This window comes from Talpa europaea (genome assembly GCF_964194135.1).
Source record: "Talpa europaea genome assembly, chromosome: 10".
Lineage (NCBI taxonomy): Eukaryota > Metazoa > Chordata > Mammalia > Eulipotyphla > Talpidae > Talpa > Talpa europaea.
Window position 1 is genome coordinate 11,473,374 of NC_140077.1, and position 19,904 is coordinate 11,493,277.

A 19,904-nucleotide genomic window follows, 5' to 3' on the forward strand; every position below is an offset into this window, starting at 1 on the left:
GAGCAGAGTTGGTGATCTCCAACGAGAAGCCGCAGGGAGATTGTGCACCAGCTCTTCACTTTGCACCGTTGTCCTGCTTTGCTTCTCATTGGGCATCTTCAACCTGTTATCTCAAAACACTGTAAAAATAACAGGTTTCCTTGTAAAATCCCTTTTCCAGAAATTTCTTCTTCACCATCAGCTTAAGGAGAAAGGAAAATGAGAGTATCTTCTCCAAAGCTCTCCAAAGTCCATGTAAAGCTTTGATTTACTTTGAGGATTTACTTTAACTCCAACAGGTGAATTACCGTGCTGACTATGAGAAAAATAAGTTGAATTACACGCTGCCACAGGACGTGCCTCAGCTGGTGAAGGCCAGAACCAACGCTGCCCTGTTCAGTGAGGTAAGCAAGCAAAACGGGCTTACCTACAGGAAGGTGGGGGTGACGTACAGTCGTGAAAATGCAAATGCCAGTTGGTTCAACAAACAAGGACTGTTCTGTCTGTGAGTTTCATCTAAGTAAGTATCATGCTACAATTTTGAATTTTGCTGCCTCATGGCCTGTGACAATTCAGTGGGGATAAATTGTCACAGCAATTGAATCCCCATTATCTGTGTGTACAGTGTGTACTTACACACACACACACACACACTCACACACACTCCATCCTTCTGCCTGGGGACTTCTAACTAGTGCTTTGCTGTATGGACAAATTTTGAGTTTTAAAGAGATCAAGCTTAAGTCATCAGCTTCTCCCTAGACCACACATAGGCTGTGATGAAGGTTCTCATTCTGAATGGGGTTTGTGGAAGGTGAAGGAAAGAAAGAATACTTCTGGAATGCTTACCCTACACTGGGTCCTGGGATTATCCCATTATTGTAGGGGCACAGGGTGGCTTTGGGGTCAGACAGCCCTGGGTCATACCTACCGCTTTTAACTCATTATGGACCTACATGATCTTTTATGTCTCTGAGCTCACCGGCCTGAAGTCAAGATTTATAGTTGATGAGTAAAAGTCACTCATGAAAGATTCACAGTATCTCTATTGTATTTAATCAGTTTAAGGTCTGTCTTCACATATTATGTCCAATGAATTCCCACAACAACTCTGAAACATAGCCTAGAATATTCTTTTTGCAAATGTTTAACTGAAACCTAAAGAGGAAAAGTGATTTGCCCAAGGTTACATGAACAGGGGTACAGAGCTAGAAGTCACCTGATCTTCCCTCTCCCTGTCCCATTACATGGCCTAGCATGACCCTCTGCTATCGAGTCAATTAGCTGTGTTAATGATTGCTTTGATCATTTTCATATAATAGCCAAGATTCCGGTCTGTTGAAACATGGAGAAACCAACTTTGTTGTTTTTTTTTTTTTTGCATTTTTCTTCAACTTTTGGCAAAAATATGGAAAGCGACTCCTATTCGCCCATTTATTTTTTTGTCAGGTTAAGTACAAAGAAGGCTGGGAGAAGACAAAGGGGAAAGGATTTGAGATGAAGCTGGATGCCATGTCTCTGCTGGCTGCCAAAGCCTCTGGAGAGCTCGCTAGCAATGTAGGTTTCCTCTCATTAACTCAGAAATGCATAGGAGATGGCCCCCATCAAAATGTCAGTGGTCCTGCTGCAAAAAATAATGACTGTTAACAATGTAAACATAGCAATACTTTAATCTTCTTTTGGATTCATGAAAGACTGGGAGGGTTTTTTTCAGAATTGTTCCCTTGCTCTTGTTAAAACCAGAACCCCTTGGGTAGCAAAGTTTCTCTCTCACTCACAATAGACTTTCTTCCTTCTCTCAAGATTAAGTACAAAGAAGAATATGAAAAAAACAAAGGCAAAGTCACAGGGGCCTCAGACTCCAGGCTTCTGCACTCCCTGCAGGTGGCCAAGATGAGCAGCGAGGTAAACGCTTTTCTACTCCTTCGTGTTGTATGACTTGGAAAGTTTTCCCTGGGCCTACTTCATCTGAGACTGTTACCATTTTTATTGACTTTCACCTGTAGTTTCTTTTCTGGCTTGCACGAGCAGTTTGTTCACTTTATTTTGCCAAAACATGCTCTTCTTTAAACATAGATAGAAATGTGGCCCCTAAGGGTGACCAACTATAGAGGTGTTGGGCTGCATCTATTCAGTCCAAGATGTTTATCAAGCAACCACTATGTCCAAGAGGAACTCTGGACATTAAGAACCAACAACACCTGCCAGGTTCCTGTTTCATGGAGCTTAATCTCTCTACTGGGAGAGTCAGGGAGTAATCATTCTACTTATTGTGGCAATGCCCTAGGTGAACCCTGTGGCCACAAACAAAATATTTAGCCAACAACTGCAGCATCCAGGCTCTAACACTCAAAATGATGCTGCTTATAAACTGTATTGGCTGGAGATTAACCTTAGTAAATATCACTTACAAAAGTCTCTGGGGAAGGAGAGTTCTGCTAGCGGGGTCAGACTTGGTTTCTAATCAAGATGTACCTGTCAGTGCTGAACAGGCAGAAAGGACACAGGGGCATCGGATTTCTGTCTTAAAATTGCCTGCTATAAGCTCTGACCAGCTCATACTGCTCCCATGTTGCAGACAGACACAATTACCTGATAAGTTATTAAGCAGGTGTGGTTTGAGTAGGATGAGAGAGTTGGCCCCTGGGTCATCATTATGGCGGTGTCCATAAAACAAGCCCAAGGAAAAGCCCATCATCATGAAACATACAGAGACATTGAAAATTTGGCTTCAGTTTAGACAGAATAAATTGGTATTTCACATTTGTAGCTGGAGAAACCAGAGCCAATAAAATAGTCTTGTCCAAAGTCATATAGGAGTAGTCGTTGTGGAGGGATAGAGAATTTGACCCTAGAAGTCTTACTTACTGGCACCATACCACTTCTACTCTAGCACACCACCTGTCCTCACTACCAACACCATCACACCACCAACATGATCGCCACCACCACCACCCGTCACCACCGTCATTATCAACATCATTGTCACAATACCATCACTACCGTCACCGTCATCACCACTGTCATTACTATCAACATTATCACCAACACTATCAACACATCACCATCGGGCCACCATCAGCCATTGTCATTGCCATCCTCCTTGTTAGCATTTATCAAGTATGTGCTATATGCCAGCCCCCCACTAAGCCAGTTTCAGCCACTATTTCATTTCTTATCATAATAGTCATCAGAGAAAAATGAGCCCATAAAGAAGTGAGGTACCTTTCCAGAGGTCATCCAGTTGACAAAGGGCAGATCAGTTTTGAACTTAAGCCTCGCCAACTCTGGAACCCACGCTTGTTATTCTGCTTCCTCGAGCTTCTACAGAAACCATGGATAGAATGAATGTTTTCCTCCTAGAACAGCCAGATAAAAAAGATTTAGGACAGATAGGAGGCATTCCTCCCAAAGACAAAGTAGTGTGGGAACATAGCTCCCAGCCCTGCTGCTTTTCAGAACCAGGCCTTGGGAACGCACCTTTTGATGGATGGTGGCATTGCCCAGAGTCCAATATCTCATGACAGCCTGGCCTTCTTGCCTGTTTCTACCTTACTCCTGTGACAGCAGCCTTCCAGTAATGGGTATTGTTGATCCATTCAAGGTTGAATACAAGAAAGGCTTTGAGGAGAGTAAGACCCACTTTCACCTGCCCATGGACATGGTAAATATCAGGCATGCTAAGAAGGCTCAAGCTCTGGCCAGTGACCTGGACTACAGGGAAAGACTTCATGAATACACTGTGCTACCCCAAGACATGAAGACCGAGTGGGCCAAGAAAGCTTACGGGCTCCAGAGTGAGGTAAGCCCATGCTTGTTGCCATGCATCTCTTGCCATTGGTTACAGTGGCACTTGGGAAGAGATTTTGAATCTGTGCATGAATATATTACATAACTCAGAGGACTAGGACTAGGAAGAACTGTGGAGATGTGGGCAGAGATAGTCTATAAAAGATAGATGGTCTAGATAGAGATAGATGGTCTAGATAGAGATAGATGGTCTAGATACAGATATGTAGCCTAGATACAGATAACATATCTATGGAGGTACAGGATAGGGGGTTGGAGCTCAGGGCTACTGTGAAAGTCAGGATGTGTTGGTACTAGGGATGAGCAAAGGGGGAGCAATTGTTGGAAATGATAAGTAAATCTTGGAAATCTAGCAGATTGGTAGATAATGCCCTTGGTCAAAAAAGTTTCATGTTTCTCTATTTTGTTAAGGTCTTAGTGTTTCAGAGCTCAGGTACAACATGTTGTTCTGGTTACAAAGTGGATCCACGACTTCACACCCCTCCAAGCAGAGTTGGGCTGACTCTAAAAGAGTAAGGAACAGCTGTCTTAGGAAGACAAATATAGGAACAAAGATCCTTCTAGGTCTCTGTCAATGGGCCTGCTCATCCTATGTCTCATCAGAGCCTTTTCTTTCTCTTGCAGCTGCAATACAAGGCTGACCTGGCATGGATGAAGGGGGTCGGGTGGCTGACCGAGGGCAGCCTCAATTTGGAACAGGCTAAGAAGGCTGGACAGCTGGTTAGCGAGGTAACCTGAGCCTAGCCCACTGGTTTTTAGAAGTTCTCAGCCCCTGAGTCACCATAGAGAGTGATCTTTCCTCTGATTCCATCCCCCCAACCTCCAGCCCCAGGCTTATTTTGAGTCAGATTTAGAGGTGTGCTTCTATTTTGCACCCGTGGCATACCCTGAAGGAACTTTGCAGACCCTTAAGCTCCCTGGGGAGGTATTTATGAGCTGCCCACCAATTGAAGTATCGGTTGCATCCAAGGACCAGCTCAGAAGGTTGACACTCAGCCTATGGGAAACATGTTTGTTGAGTGAGGAGCATGTGATTCCCTCGGAACCAGGGTCTTATTTGGAGGTCAGCTCTCCCGTTGCACCTGTGCCTCACACTCACTGCAGGCTCTGGACAAGTCACTCCACCCTGTGATCCTCTTTCTCATATAAAAATGAGAAAGTTGGGAAGGATGCCGGTCCAAGGTCCCGCGGCTCTAAGCCTGCGCTTCTCTTCATACCATGGAAAGCAGCTTTGGCAGCAGGCAGAGAGGATTTCTGAAGGGCATTTCATTTGGAAATGTGACTATTTCAGGAATGCTCTTAGGATCTTCAGAGGGGATTTGTTAGGAAGCCAGGAAGCCTGAGTCGGCTTGTCTCTTGCCAATAGTAATAGTGATGACAATAGACAACAACTGTGGACCCATAATAATTGCATAGTCATTGCTTCTGGATGACTGAGTGCGTGACATACTTCTGGCTTATTCATTGCTCACAACAGCCCTATCTGAGTAGATATTATTATTAATTTATTAATGTCACCATTTTATATCTGAAGAAAGGGAACAAAGTCACATTTCGAGTAAGTGGCAGAGCTGCTGTCTGTACCCTGTGTGTTTGACCTGATGCCCCAGGGCTTGGCCATTAAACAATATTATATCCCCAAAGCAAACATTCTTATTTACTCTTATTTTTATACTGCACTCACTTTCTCGGCTGCAGACACATCACAGGTTAGAATAGAAAAATGAAGCAGGTAGAGATAAGGAAGAACCTAGGAAAATGCTTGGTCACAGAACTACATTTGCATGGAGAGGTGCCTGCAGGTGGCCGGGACAGCACAGTCCTAATGCAATGGGGTCCCTTTTCTTTGGAAACAGAAAAACTACAGGCAGAAGGTGGATGAGCTGAAGTTCACCAGTGTGACTGACAGCTCCCAGATGGAGCACGCCAAGAGGAGCCAGGGGCTGCAGAGTGGGGTGAGTCTCGGCTGCCTTCTCCCCCAAGCTGTGGTATCATGGTTCTGTGATCCTCTGGCGACAGCAGCAGGCGCCCAGCCACCATGCAGGGGCCAAAGAGTCTCCCTTTGAATAAGTTGGAGCCCTGTCTTCCCTGTCATCAGAGACTCCTTGATTCTGGAGCCAGGAAAGAATTATCTTGGAGGGGGATGACATTTGCTTGGGGGATATGTGCATTTCATACCCACTTGTTCGCAGGGGCCCGGGGGAGAACAGAGAAACCCCACATACATTATTTACCCATTAATATCAGTTGCTTTATGCCCCCACCTGCGCTATACACAGTTGTCGTCGTTGCTACCACCTGGCCAAATTTTCCCTCCTTAGGGTCCAGGTACACTTGCCAGAAAGGACACTATCAACTAACTGAGGCAGCAGCAAGCCACTGTTTGGACGGTCAAGTTGAAGGGTGGCAGGAAGGGGGGAGAGAAAGAGCAAGAGTTTTCTCTAGTTTCCATGGAAAACTACATGTTCACTAGTTGTCTTTTGGTCCCTGTCACTTCCCAGGTGTCAGTACCTGCAAAAGCATTGGGATTGATTTTGGGGGTACAGGAGGCAGAGTATGTATCTTATTTTCCCCAGTCAGGGAGCCCTCTGGTGGGCTATTTCTATAGCTGTAGACAATGTGGATGGGCACAACTTGAGGCTGATGCCTTCTTAAGGGAATGGGGTGCAAAGATCTTAGAGGAGTTTTGAGGTTAGCCCCTTGGTCACATTCTCTCCCCGCTCCTCACTACTGTCTCTGCACCCCCATCACCTCTCCTGCCAGCCCGCATGTGGTCTGGTTGGTTTTGCAGTGGACTTCTGTGCCAGTCTCAGGAGGGCCAAGCAGACATAAAGACCCACTAGTGATGCTGGACAACACCCTACTCCCCTTTAACCCCCACTCCCCACCTTTCCCTATGCCCCTAATCTACTGCTCTCTCCCAACAGGTGGCCTACAAGGCAGAAAACGAGCAGTCCATGCATCAGTACAACATCAGCAAAGATGAGCCTCTCTTCTTACAGGCCCGAGCCAATGCTGCCAACCTCAGCGAGGTACTGCGAGGGGGAGGGGAGTGCGTGGCCCTGGGCTCTGCTTCCCCACGTAGGTGCCCAGGCACCAAACCCCACTGGCCACCTAGGGGTGTCTGTGTCAGCTGAGGTTACATACATCTGGGTCTGGTCATTGCAAGCAGCTCATCCAGCTTGTTCCACACCAGTTTTAGGGCAGGACATCACTAGCTATGGCAGGGTAGGCGTTGGCGTTGAAACACTAGGGCAGTGATGGAGTGGCTAAGAGCTCAGCTGTTAGCGCCTCACTGCCTGGGCTTGAACCTTTGGTCTTATTCATTCTAGTAATTTTTTTCTTTCTCTTTCCATTGGGGTAACATTGGTTTACAACACTTGTAGGTTTAAGATGTATAGCTTCTCAACTTAGCAACTATATTCTAGGGTTTTCTATGGGATGTCATCGGTATTTGCCTCTCTAGAAGGTGGTTACACAGTCTAGAGAAGCCCTCTCTCATGAGGATGACCTTTTTTTCTTCTGATTCTCTTTAGAAACTGTATAAGAGCAGCTGGGAAAACCAGAAAGCCAAAGGCTTCGAGCTACGTCTTGACTCCTTGGCCTTCCTGGCAGCCAAAGCCAAGAGGGACCTGGCCAGTGAGGTGAGTCAGCCCCTGACTCGTACTGGATGTGTGGACCCTGCTTACCTCTGGGGGATTCTTAAAGAGCCTCAGCAGTTTCTCTCTCTCTCTGAGCCTCAGGGTTCCAGGACAATGTAGATAAATGTGACCCTCTGACATGAGGTGACCGTGCCAGTGCCTACCCACTGCCTGCCACATGGTTCTGATTGGTGGGTGGTAACACTAGTAGAAATCCAGATAACCAGAAGCCCAGAGCTTTCCATGTATTTCTGAGGAAGCTGGGGCCAGTTAATGACAGGGAGGCCAGGCTCTGGTGTGAGACAGACCTTGGAGAGGATCCCAGCTCCGTCTCCTGCTAGCACTTGACTTCAGGACATTTGTGAAACCTTTCAAAATCTCATTGGTAAATTGACAATTTTCAAAACTAGCTTGAGGAAATGACACGGATTGAGGTATATTAAGTGTTCTAGCGTTCGAAGCAGTCTGTGGTGAGTCTGAACCTGGGCCAGAATGTGAGTCAAACCTTCCAAATATGTATATGCACACGATGGATATACCTATGCTTACATAGATAACACACACACATTTGTTGTGTGTTGTATACGTGTCCTATGTACTTGTATTTATGTTGACTATATTTTGTATGTGAAATATACACCTTGTATCCTTATTATATATATTAAATACATACATATAGATAGATATCAGCTGAACAGTGGCTTGGCTGACTTACTTTCTGACATAGCATCTTAGCTCATCAAATGGTGATGCTTTACAAACCAGCACTGGTCTGCAGATGCACTTAGGAGGCACAGGTTTGTCCCTGCCTCCTGTTGGACACTGGCCCATAGTAAGTGTTCAATAAATGTGGCAGATATTGATACTTCTGCTGTGGACAGAGATGAGAGTGGAGGCCAGGTCTGCTACTGCCACAGTAAAGATAAAGTTGAAAGCGATGTCCCACAGTGGGGTCCCATCACAATTTTGAAAGCATTCCCTATTTATGCTTTTCCCTGATCCTCATTGCTCTTTGCCTAGTGCTTTGTTTGTTTTTTTCCAAAGCCAATGGAAAAATGTCCCCATACCCCTAATTATTTATTTACATGTCCTCCAGTTGTTCTTTAATTTGAGTTCCTTTCTCAAAGAGCCCTTGTATTTTGGACACTGTGGCTTTTTCATTTCATGATTATTTTTGATTTATAATGTTTTCACTATTACCAAAAAGGATTTTAAATTCACTTTTCATTTTTATTTGTCCCAAATAAAAATTGGACTTTTATTGCCAAAAAGGATATTGCACTCATGAAATAAATAAGTGGCTGAAAAATAAATCCAGAAAGAAGGACCTCTTTAGACAAAAGGTGGAATTTCACAGGGAAATTGGGAAAAGTCTGTTCCAGAGCTGATTTGGCTCTGAGCTTTCTGGCAACTGAGGTGAAAAGGGAAATAATGAGCAGTAATATTTTATTTCACTATTTGAAGAAAGGAAATATATTAGATGTCCAAAGTAGGCAATGTTTTGTGATCGTAATTTCAGTAGGATTCTATGTAGGGCTTTATTTTAACTTCTCTGCCTATGGCTTGAAACTTAACAATTCCTTTAGGAGATTCTAATATTCCCCTAATCTATTCCTCTTATTTAGGTGAAATACAAGGAGGATTACGAGAGGTCCAGAGGGAAACTCATTGGAGCAAATGGTGCCCAGGGGGATTCACAAATGAGCCACTCCCTGCAAATGTCCAAGCTGCAGAGCGAGCTGGAGTACAAGAAGGGACTGCAGGACTCCAACACCCAGTGCCACGTCTCCCTGGACATGAGCCAGCTGGTGCACGCCCGCCAGGCTCAGCGCCTTGCCACAGACATCGGTTACAGGACGGCGCTGCACAACTTCACTGCTTTGCCCACAGACATGAAGGTGGAGTGGGCCAAGAAAGCTTACAATTTACAGAGCGATGTAAGCCATGTGTGCGTGTGTGCATATGCATGTGCATGTGTGTGTGTGTGCAAGGGTGTCCCTTCAAGACCATAGCTTATACATGTTTATTTCTGAATCCTTAAGTGGAAAGCTTTTACCTTTCCAGTGCTTCCACTTTTATTCAGACTATACCCATTTTACATTCTATCCTACCGAACAGAAAACCCTAAAGCCACTTCTTCCTCCTTGGAATTCTGATCTACATATATTTTTCATGTTTCTTTTTATTACCCGGGAGACACATTTGGCCTTCCAGGGAAGAGCCCCACTGAAGCTTCCGCCAACTTCAGTGCCCCCTTTTTGAGAATGAGAGACTCTCTCATCTTACACCGCCGCCCCTTTCTCCTGACATTCCCCACCTGGTTCTGTTTTCTTTTGTTTTCACCAGACTCTTGTGCAACAAGGTGGTGAACTGAAAAGGCAGGCCAGGCTGCTGCATGCCTGGGGTTGGGGGATGCAGGCAGTGTAGGCACCCCCGTGCAAGTAGAGCTGTTTCGGGATAGATACGTTGCTACTTTTAGAGCAGTGACAATTTAAGTGGCTTTCCATTCAAAGGACTCCTTCAATGGCAAGTAAAGAAATGAGAAATACCAGGGCCCCACAGAGGTTGGAGGAAGGGACTGGCATGGTGGGCAGCCTCAGCCGTCTTGTGAAATTCCCTCAAATAGCTCCCCACCTGGGTTCGGTTGCGAGTTCTATCTTCTCCTCCCCTGCATGTCATTTTAAACAAGGAAACGGGGAAGCAGACAATGAGGACGCTCTTCTTTCGAGGTAGACGTGAGTCTGTAATGAAGGATGAGGTTGACTCCCCCCTCCCCCGCTGCACCCCCAGTGGTGGCAGGTGGGGCTGAGAGCAGCCATCTCCAGGACGGTGCCAATTAAAGGGGGAATTAATTTACATTTTGGCGCTCTACCTGTGACTGTGCAGAAACGGATAAGACAAAAGTGGCATCTAATTTGACTCAGCTGGCACCAAGGCTTCTTCGGGGAGCCATTAATAGCCCCTTAAATGTCTGTGCAGCAACAATGGCCTGCCTTTTTTTCTCTCTCCTTTGTCAGAACCAATACAGGGCAGATGTGAAGTGGATGAAAGGCGCGGGCTGGGTCGCCACCGGGTCATTAAATGTGGAGCAGGCGAAGAAGGCAGGAGAACTCATTAGCGAGGTGAGATTTCCTGACAGCATGCAACAGGCCTGGCTGCATTCGGCGTGCGGCATTTCTGTATAAAATTAAAATAATTTCCACTCAAAAGGCAAAGAAAAAGGCAAAGCCACATGAAAGGCCTCGAAACCCAGACTAGGGCTGGTAATTAGAGGGAAACCACATACCAAACACACAGCAGTTAGGGGCCCGCAGAGCCCCGGCAAAAACAAAGTGGGTGACAAATGATATTATGAATAATAATGACAATCAAACGGAGCTCAATTGCTACCCACCAACTTACCTTTCCAATGAAGCAACACAGGAGAGATGATGAAAAGATAAATCCCCTGCCCCCGGAAAGCCCTCTTGTGACTCCATGCACGTTTTCTCCCCCTCTCGCTCTGCCACTGTGTAAACAGTTTTTAAATGTTCTCGTGGTCTTCACACGTGACCCTCGTGTCTCTCTTTTTTGGAGAGGGGCTCACTTCTGTTGAAATCTCACCCCCACCTTCTTGGAACCTCCCTAGCTGAGCCCGAAGGGATAACCCTTTAGAAAATGCTGTTTCCTCATATTTTAGGACTGTCTGGCCGAGCGATCTTTGATGAGGATTTCTCAGCCTGCTCCATGCTGCTATTTTGACCTTTCTTTGGGGAGGCAGGGATGGGTGTGGAGGGCTGTGCTGGGCCTTGTTTGGTATAGGGTGGCTTCCTTGGCCTGCTCTGCCCCCACGTGCCTGGAGCACCCAGCTCTGACAGCCATACCTGTCTCCAAACTCTGCCAAAAGGTGGAGAGTCACTGGCCTGGACATGCCAGGCCAGGGGTGGTCTTTGGCTTCTGCTCACATCTCTTGGGGGAGAGATTTGCAGAGAAGGCCAGGGGGGGCCGTTTATTTGGTTACCTTCAGGGTAGCTGGGTGTTCCTGGACTTTTGTGATAAAGAGGAGACCACAATGGCTGTTGCCCTGGCAGACTTGGCCTTGACAACAGACCCCTGGGACCTGTTGCAAGGTGCCTTTATACCTAATGAATAGTTCAGACAGGAAGACACCTTGCTGGTGTCTCAAACACAGCTGCCCAGCACTGCTGTTCTCCTATGAGAGAGGCCCGGGTTCCCTGTCGTGTCACAAAGCTGATTTCAAAAGTGGCTTCTCTGTGTTTGGTCTAAGTTTTAGAAACTTTAGTTAATTCCAGGCTCAGGAGACCCTGGGAGCTCAAGGGAGACTGTTCTGCCCTAAGTAGTTCAGTCCAATCAAGCAAAGGCCTCTTAGGAAGATAACCATGAGCAACTTCAAGGAGCAGACAGAGTTGAGGAGTCATGAACCCAAAGTCACAATAGGGGGCCCACCAATAAAAGACAAGAAGAATAAAGACCATTAGACACACAATTTAGACAGCAAGATGGTTCTTACAGCTGAGTCTGGAACCAGGGATGTTCTGGGAGCTGCTTGTACTGCAGCGGTTTTCATTTTCCAGCTCATTTTACAGATTACTCAATACATTTGCTTATCTCCCACGATGTCCTGGCCTCATACACATTCTCAGACTTCAGTAGGGCGAGGCATCATCCAGCAATTTGAGCCAATCATCTCATTTCAGTTCGGTACATTTCTAGTTTGGTGTACAATTGGGCTGACTTCTAAATTTCTGGATGGAATGCCAGGCACTGTTGAAAGAGCCACAAAGCACATGTTTGTACATGCAGACATACATGTACACACACACACACACACACACACACACACACACACACACACACACCCCTATCATTTAAAGCAGGAACCAGCAAACCTTACTTTGTAAAGGATCAAATAGTAAACATTTTTTGTTTGTGGGTTACATGGTTTCTGTCACAACTACTCAACTTAAGCTACCATAGCATGAAAGCAGCCAGACAGTATAGCAATGAATGAGCGTGGTGGTGTTCCAATAAAACTTTATTTACAAAAACAAGGGGTGGGCTAGATTTGGCTAGGTCTTAAGCTCTGTCTTCTTAAGACCATTGCATATTCAAAAATCCAAACCTGAAAAATGAGGATGTGTTTATAAAATCAGTGTTTGACTAGACAAAAGATACACTTCCTCATTCCATAAGGATAATGACCATCTTAGTCTTCTGGATATGTACTTTGCTTGTTTATTTAAGTAGGAATTAATTTAAGCATGATTTTTTGAATATGTCAAAATACATCTAGGTTTTTTTTACCAGCATTTTAAATTTTTGTTAGTTTTTTGTGTCAGTTTCTTTTAAATTTTATGATGGCTTCTTTCAGTAATAGCACCACTTTCCTTGTTATTTTAACATTTTAAAGAATTATTGAGTAGGTAAACAGAACTGGATCCTAAAGTGATGGGATAGTATGTACTCAATGTCTGTTCATTGCAAGATTTTGACTGTGCTAACCCCTGCCATTGTCCTTTTGTGGAAGGAAAATAGAAAGCTTCACTTGATAAATGTAACTGTGAATGTTCTTTCTTGCTTGGGAGACCAAGAGTTAGCTATGTAAACAACTGCAAGACAGTATTTGAAACCTATAAAAAGAATTGAAACCTAAGTGTGTATGCCACCGTAGTTTACTGACATAATTCTAATTTTGAAATGTTTTCTTTGCACCAGGTAGAAATCCTCTAATGTTAATTGACATGAGGTTATTCTTAAATTGAAACAAATATTAACCCGAAGACACCTAGGATATAAAGATGTAGGAAGCCGAATAATAATTATGTTCACAAATTCACTCTAATCTCAAGCAACCTATGATTTTCTCTTTCAAATGGCATGAAAGAGCAGCACAAAATTCACAGCTTTGATCTTTTTCTGCTCAACAGAAGAAGTACCGTCAGCATCCAGATGCTTTGAAGTTTACCAGTATTAAAGACACTCCGGAGATGGTCCAGGCCAGAATTAGTTATACCCAAGCAGTGGATGTAAGTGATAATGTATATACATTATGACTCGAAGAGTGGGCTCTTCTTTCAACGCTGCGATTGAAGCCGAGGGGTTCTTGGCTTGCTCCTTCTGTTGTTCTAAGGATGAAGGAGCTTCTGGTCCTTTGCGGAGGCACACCATAGCAGGGGTGCTTCCTCATTAGGATGCAAATGGGGTGTTACTGTTCTCAGAATGCCAAGTGGGGCTCCGCCACCCCACTGCCCAGGCTACGATCCTTCTTCCTATTTGCATGTCTTGAAGGTTTGTCTGTAATGGGGCCTTTCCCCGACTCCTTTTGTTTTAAAGCGTTGTTTTCAGGACTGGAACTTTTGAGCAAAATTCCTGGTAATTGGAATGCCGAAACGATCCTTAGGGCTTCTAGGGATGCAAGGTCAAGAAGTCTTGCTCTCTGAATTTCCCAAAGACTTTGAAAATGATCTGGGTTTGATTTATATACATTAGGTCATCTTTCCAGTCATTTCCCATATTTCCTTCATGCAGTGACACCAAGAACTGGCCTTTTTTCCTATCAGCACAAGGTTCCTGGGAGACTAAATTGAATGCCAAGGTCCGATAAAAATCCACTTTAGGGCATGGATGAACCCTATTTGATTTCTCCTGAGAGAAATCCACAGATCTTTGTGCGGGGCAGACTCACCTTTTAAATATCTTCAAACCATACAACTTACCATGAGGAAAATTTACAAACCCCAGGGAGAGGGGTTTCCAGAGTTCTTCCTGTTGAGCAAGCTGTTCTGGGTGTACCTTGTTCCACGGTGTTCCGAAACAGCCTGAGTGCCTGTCAGATTATGTTATGGGATGATTTACAAACTTACAGACTTAGGGTTAGGAATTTGTGATTTCTTAAGCAGCCCATCAGAAGCAAATGGGATCCTGAGAAACACAGATGGCCAAACGAGAACTTTCGTATAAAGAAAACTCACTATCTGCTTCTTCCTTACTCTAACCAACTCTAGGGGGCACTGCTGTGATACGCAGAAACTCAGACACATCTAAAAAGATTTGGGAAGGAAAAGCCTGTTTTAGAAACTTTCTGTGGTGTGTGTGTGGCAACGTCATGTGTCATTGCTAACTACTAGGGTATCATAAGCCCACATCGGAGTCCCAGGGTGACCACCCAGGAGAAATTTTACCATCACAACATCCCTGGAAATGGGGAGAGGGGATGAGAAAATTGAGATAGGTCCAGGGAAAACCTGACCTGCAGTAGAGCCATTACCTCTCATGCCTTCTGAATTTAATGCCACCCCCTTAGCTTGTCATCCATCTCAGAATTACTAGCTGTTCTCTGGACCTCCTTTTCTCATTTGATACCCCCTTCAGCAATATGCTGCTGCTAGCAGAGCATTCAGTGAAGGCAGAGTTTCAGCCTGTCATGTTCTCAGTAGGAAGGCAGAGTTTGGCAGAGAGTGACATGCATGTCACTGCGCTTACTGTGGAGTCCAGGTGGCGGCTGAGCACCTGGGGTCCTGTCTCTCTGGACAAAGTGGCAGCTCCGCCTTTGTCCCCAGGAGTGTGACTTGGCCATTGGCCGTCTCAGAGAGGCTTCTGGGCTTCATGCAAAAATCTCTTTCCCTTCACAGAGGTTATACAAGGAACAAGGAGAAAACATAAAGCATCATTACACGCAGACAGCCGACCTCCCTGAAGTCCTCCTGGCCAAGTTGAATGCCATGAATATCAGTGAGGTGAGGCTGCTGGAAGGGGCCCTATATTTAATTATGGGGGATCAGGGGGCCTGGACATTACACAGCCTGCTCTGCTCAGAAGGGTCCTGTGCTTGTTGAATGCTCCACTGTCAGTATCTGGAAATTTGTGATATTTTTGAGCAAGGGGGTCCCAAATTTTCATTTGCCCTGGGTCCTGCAGATTGCATAGCCCATCCTGCAGAAGAGTCAGATTCATTAACAAGAATGAGAATGAGGGAAACTGCCTAGTGCATGGGGCATTTCATTGGGGAGTATCGTGATATAGCTGTGTCTATCTCTCAGAGGTGGCAAAAGAGACTTGGGGGACTTAACTCCTCTCCTCCATAATATCCATGAGCACACCCTTTCCTGCTCTTTCATGGAGACAGCTGACTTCTCTTCAGCTTTCCTAAAGCGCTTTGCGGTACGCCCTCGAGCTTGCTACTCCAGGAACTCTGGACCTAAATCCAAGCTCTTGCTTATTTGGCCCCACCCACCACTCCAAGTCTGGGCATGAAGCAGGATCCACTGAGTTCAGTGCTTTTTTGCTAAGCCAAAGCACCTTTTTAACTCCAACTGGGAGGGGAACCCCACAACAGACCGGATTCTCATTTTGTTGGTGGGAGTTCAGAGAATTTCCGGGTCGTGTGAAAGTCTCTATTTGTGCACATCTTCCCAACAGACGCGTTATAAGGAGTCCTGGAGCAAACTTCGGGACGGTGGCTATAAACTGAGACTGGATGCCATTCCATTCCAGGCAGCAAAAGCTTCTGGTGAAATCATCAGCGATGTGAGCACCCTCCTCCATGACTGTGACATTGTCAAAGAGAACCAATTTTAATCCTTTTGCCCCTAACCCCTGCCTACTTTTGCCTGTGGATAATAATAGCCTGGCCTCTCCCAACTGATGGTGTCAGGGCAATTGGGTAATGACCAGTGAGAAAGAGCATATCTCACAACAAAAAAATTCCCTAGCTGGCATACAAAGCCAAATGCTGGACTGTCAATATGGAGCCTGGGCAGATGAAATGCTCCCTCAACCAAGCGTTTTCCTAAAGCAAGTCCATGTGGAGAGACCGTTAACAATGCACCCACCCTCTTCCAGCGCGGGCCGCCCAAGTGCTCACACACCCTGCCATTTCATAGCTAGCCCTTTAGTCATTGGGAGTCTTGCATATGAAAGAATAGACCTTTTGACGACTCCCGCACATTTTCTTTTAACTCACCCCAGTTACTGTCAAAAGAACAAAACATTTCGCCCAATACCCACCTCTTCCATTCCGTGTCCCTTGTCCCTGAGCTGTTACTCTCTCCCGCTCTCTTTGCCTTTAGTACAAATACAAAGAGGCATTTGAGAAAATGAAAGGACAAATGCTTGGCTCCCGGAGCTTGGAAGATGATATCAGCCTTGCGCATTCAGTGTATGCGAACTCGCTGCAGAGTGAAGTAAGTGGGAGAAGCTGCGATGGAACTGGGGGTCCCTACTTAGTGATGTACAGCCTGTAATGTAGCGTGTCCTGGCTTGGGTATTGGCTGGGTCCTAACTAGTCGTGTGGCATTGCCTTGGTCCCACCGGCTTCAGCTTCTTCCTCTGCCAAGTGAGAGTTTGGGTTCCTTGACCCCTTAGTTCCCTTCTCGCTGGGGATTCTCACCAATGGGCACAAATGAATTTGCACCACAGAGGCACTTTGTTCTACAGAGTGAATTAATTGCAAATCTTTAAAAGTGGAAAGTTTTACCTAAAATTTGGTTTAGATTTTTGGCCAGGGATCAGATTCGTTTCCTCAAGGCTGCATTTGGTTAATTACTGAGAACTCCATTTAGAAGGATCTGTGTCTCTTTGTCATGCAGTCAATGCATTGATTCCACCCCACCCCCAACTTCCTCCATGCTTCATGTCTGGCTCCTGGAGGCATCTGAGTTTGCAACCCTTGATTACTAGCCTCCAGATGCTGGCCTCTGTGTATACCATTTCTCCCTCCACATTTTTGAGTTGGCTAATGGTAGTGATGAAAACCCTGGTTAGCATGTTACAGAGGACTAGACAGTTGTACCTGCAATGTCTAATCGAACCATCAGACTCTCTTTAGAAGCTTCATCTGGTTATTTAACCTGGTTTACTGATGGGGGGGGGGTGCCTAGATTCAGAATAGTTCCGTGTCATGCCCATAGAATGGGGCAGAGCCACGACATGAAACCAACTCTATATCTCATACTTTTCCCACAGCTTCTCCATTAGTTTTTTGCCTCAGTTTCCCTACATGTAACATTTTCCCCTTTTTTCTCCTGGGGTGATGACCAAAGAGTATGGGGTTGAATATGAATTGTCCTTGGCTTTGTCTTATTTTTTTAAAGTCATTTTTTAAAAAAGATTTATTTATGTACACAAGAACTGGGGTACAGGCCAGAGGTGTGTGTGTGGGGGGGGGGGTGTGAGAGGATTCACCAGAGACAGAGTGGGGAACAGAACAGGCAGACTGACTGAAATACACTGCTGAGGGGAGCAGTGGGCGAGACAGGAGAGGTCTGCTGTGCCATGTGGGTCAGCTCCCTGGCAGAGGATTGAACTAGGGTTGCAGCGGCTACAGATAGCTTCATGGTGCTGCATCTTAACCCCCTTGCATCACCAAGGAGGTCCCTGGCTTTGTCTTAGAGGCGAGGGAGGATTGCCTGAGGGAGAGTGGGCAGTTAGGGAAGAGTGACTGGAGCTTCCGGCAGGCAATGGGAAGGGAGGACGAGGAAGAGGTGGAGGTTCTGTATCTAACTTCTAGGAAAGCCAGGAGTGAGCTCCATAGACCTTCAAAACAGCTCTTCCAAGGACAGTTGTGGAACTTGGAGATGGGCCATGCCCCTTCTCTCTCAGAACTGCCTTGTCCACTCCCGCTTCCAACGTCATGAGATGATTTCATGTTTGACATGCCATGATATCCACATGGAGGAGACCTCCAGTGTCTAAAAATCTGAACTTGGGAGGGTAATGGGGAAACCGAGGTACCGGGCACAGCTTCGCCATGCATCTTCTGGCCTCTGGGGAACAAGGCTTGAGTTTAAGTCAAGACAAGTTTAGGACCTGAGTAAGGGCACTACTGACACTACATCTGTCCCTTGAACTTTTGCGTGTTCCCAATGAGCGAACAATGGCCCTTCATTCATCCTTCAAATCAATGACTCCAGGGCTGGGGTGGTGAATGTCAGGCCTGGAGACAAGGTCTGCTTAAGAAGCCTGTGCCCACGAGAAAGGCACCTGACCCTGCCAAGAATGCCCTCAGGCTTCCCGGGACGGTGGCTTTGGGGTTGTTCTCCCTCACAGTCCTGATGCAAATGGTGGCTTTGAAATCACCGTTGTTGATTTGTCTGCCCCTGTAGGTGAACTACAAGAAAGGCTTTGAACACTCAAAGGCACAGTTCCATCTGCCGTTGGACATGGTAACCCTAGTGCATGCCAAGAAGGCGCAGAGCCTGGCCAGCGACCAGGACTATAGGCATCCGCTCCCCCAGCACACTTCCTTGGCAGAGGACCTGAGGCTGAGCTGCGCCAAGAAAGCCCACCAGTTACAGAGCGAGGTACGGGGGTCTGGCCTCTCTCGTGGGGTTCTTTTCCCCTCAGATTTGACCTAAGATAGTGACCTACATGCTCCTGTGGCTTTGCGGGAGCTCCAGGAACCCCAGGGAAACCTGAGTTTCCCTTTGGAACCCACCCTGGTGTTCCTGCCTAGCTCTTTTTGTTTTTTTAACGAAGTAGAATTGCATGGTAACATTTATGCCTGCCGGTGTACTAATTGGGAGTCAGCATGTAAAAATACTACATTAAGTTGCCTAGCTCCGAATAAACACAATTGCATAGCTCTGATAATAACAAACACCCACTGAATATTGCTGCTGAATTCTAGGCATTGCTTTTTCACACACTGTATCATTTAATCCTCAAAATCACCCTCGACTGATAGTCCTTATTCCCATTTTACAGAGAATTTATAGTGTGACTCTAAGATGGTAGATAGCTTGCCCAAGTTCACACAACTATACATGAGAAGGGCAGGGGACACGGAACTTGAACTTAGATGGTGTCTGAGGACAATGCCTTCAAGTTCCCCAGTTTTACCTGTTCAAGTTTTTTTTTTTTAAGATTTATTAATTTATGCATACAAGAACTGGGGTACAGGCCAGAGGTGCAGGGGATGAGAGGATTCACCAGAGACAGAGTAGGGAACAGAACAGGCGGATCGACTGAAATACACTGCTGAGGGGAGCAGCAGGTGAGTCAGGAGAGGTCTGCTACACCATGTGGGTAGCTCCCTGGCTGGTCGGGGATCAAACTCATTATGCAGAGGCTGCGGATAGCTTCATAATGCTGTGCTTAACCCCTTTTGCCACCAGGGAGGCCCCCCTGTTCAAGTTTTGCAGATGGTACTGCCCCTAGCCTCAAGTTGAACTGGGGGTTCCTTGTGGCATTTCCTGTGTGCCACCCATCTTTTGAGGAGGGCTCAGAAACTCCAGGAGAGGCTGCCCTGGGCTCCTTTGACACTGAGCCACATCAGGAGGAGAAGCGGAGACATTGGGTCAGGATAGGGCAATCAGGGCCCAGGTCTTCCCTCCTCTGCTGGGTATGCATTTCAAGCTCATGCCCTGAACTCGCAGAAGCAGCAGACCCAGGAGGGTGAGGGAGCATTGGAGGATATTTCTCACTCCTAAGGAGATATAGGAGCTCCTCAGCTGACAGGCAACAGCAGCAGCCTCT

At 46.1% G+C, this 19,904-nt stretch overlaps 1 protein-coding gene across 4 annotated transcripts in view; it reads left to right on the forward strand.

Moving 5' to 3' along the window:
- NRAP (nebulin related anchoring protein) overlaps positions 1–19,904 on the forward strand; it is a gene marked incomplete at its 5' end in the record, with an annotated part of 63,752 nt that overhangs the window by 22,641 nt on the left and 21,207 nt on the right. For 3 of the 4 annotated variants that reach the window (XM_084245864.1, XM_084245865.1, XM_084245866.1), the window contains 15 exons: positions 279–383; positions 1,429–1,536; positions 1,783–1,884; positions 3,584–3,781; positions 4,414–4,518; positions 5,646–5,744; positions 6,717–6,821; positions 7,326–7,433; positions 9,056–9,367; positions 10,448–10,552; positions 13,358–13,456; positions 15,062–15,166; positions 15,849–15,956; positions 16,499–16,612; positions 18,533–18,730. In XM_084245864.1, coding sequence (XP_084101990.1) covers positions 279–383; positions 1,429–1,536; positions 1,783–1,884; positions 3,584–3,781; positions 4,414–4,518; positions 5,646–5,744; positions 6,717–6,821; positions 7,326–7,433; positions 9,056–9,367; positions 10,448–10,552; positions 13,358–13,456; positions 15,062–15,166; positions 15,849–15,956; positions 16,499–16,612; positions 18,533–18,730 — 1,971 coding nt within the window. The remainder of the gene's footprint in view (positions 1–278; positions 384–1,428; positions 1,537–1,782; positions 1,885–3,583; positions 3,782–4,413; positions 4,519–5,645; positions 5,745–6,716; positions 6,822–7,325; positions 7,434–9,055; positions 9,368–10,447; positions 10,553–13,357; positions 13,457–15,061; positions 15,167–15,848; positions 15,957–16,498; positions 16,613–18,532; positions 18,731–19,904) is intronic. The other variant, XM_084245867.1, reaches the window with a different exon arrangement.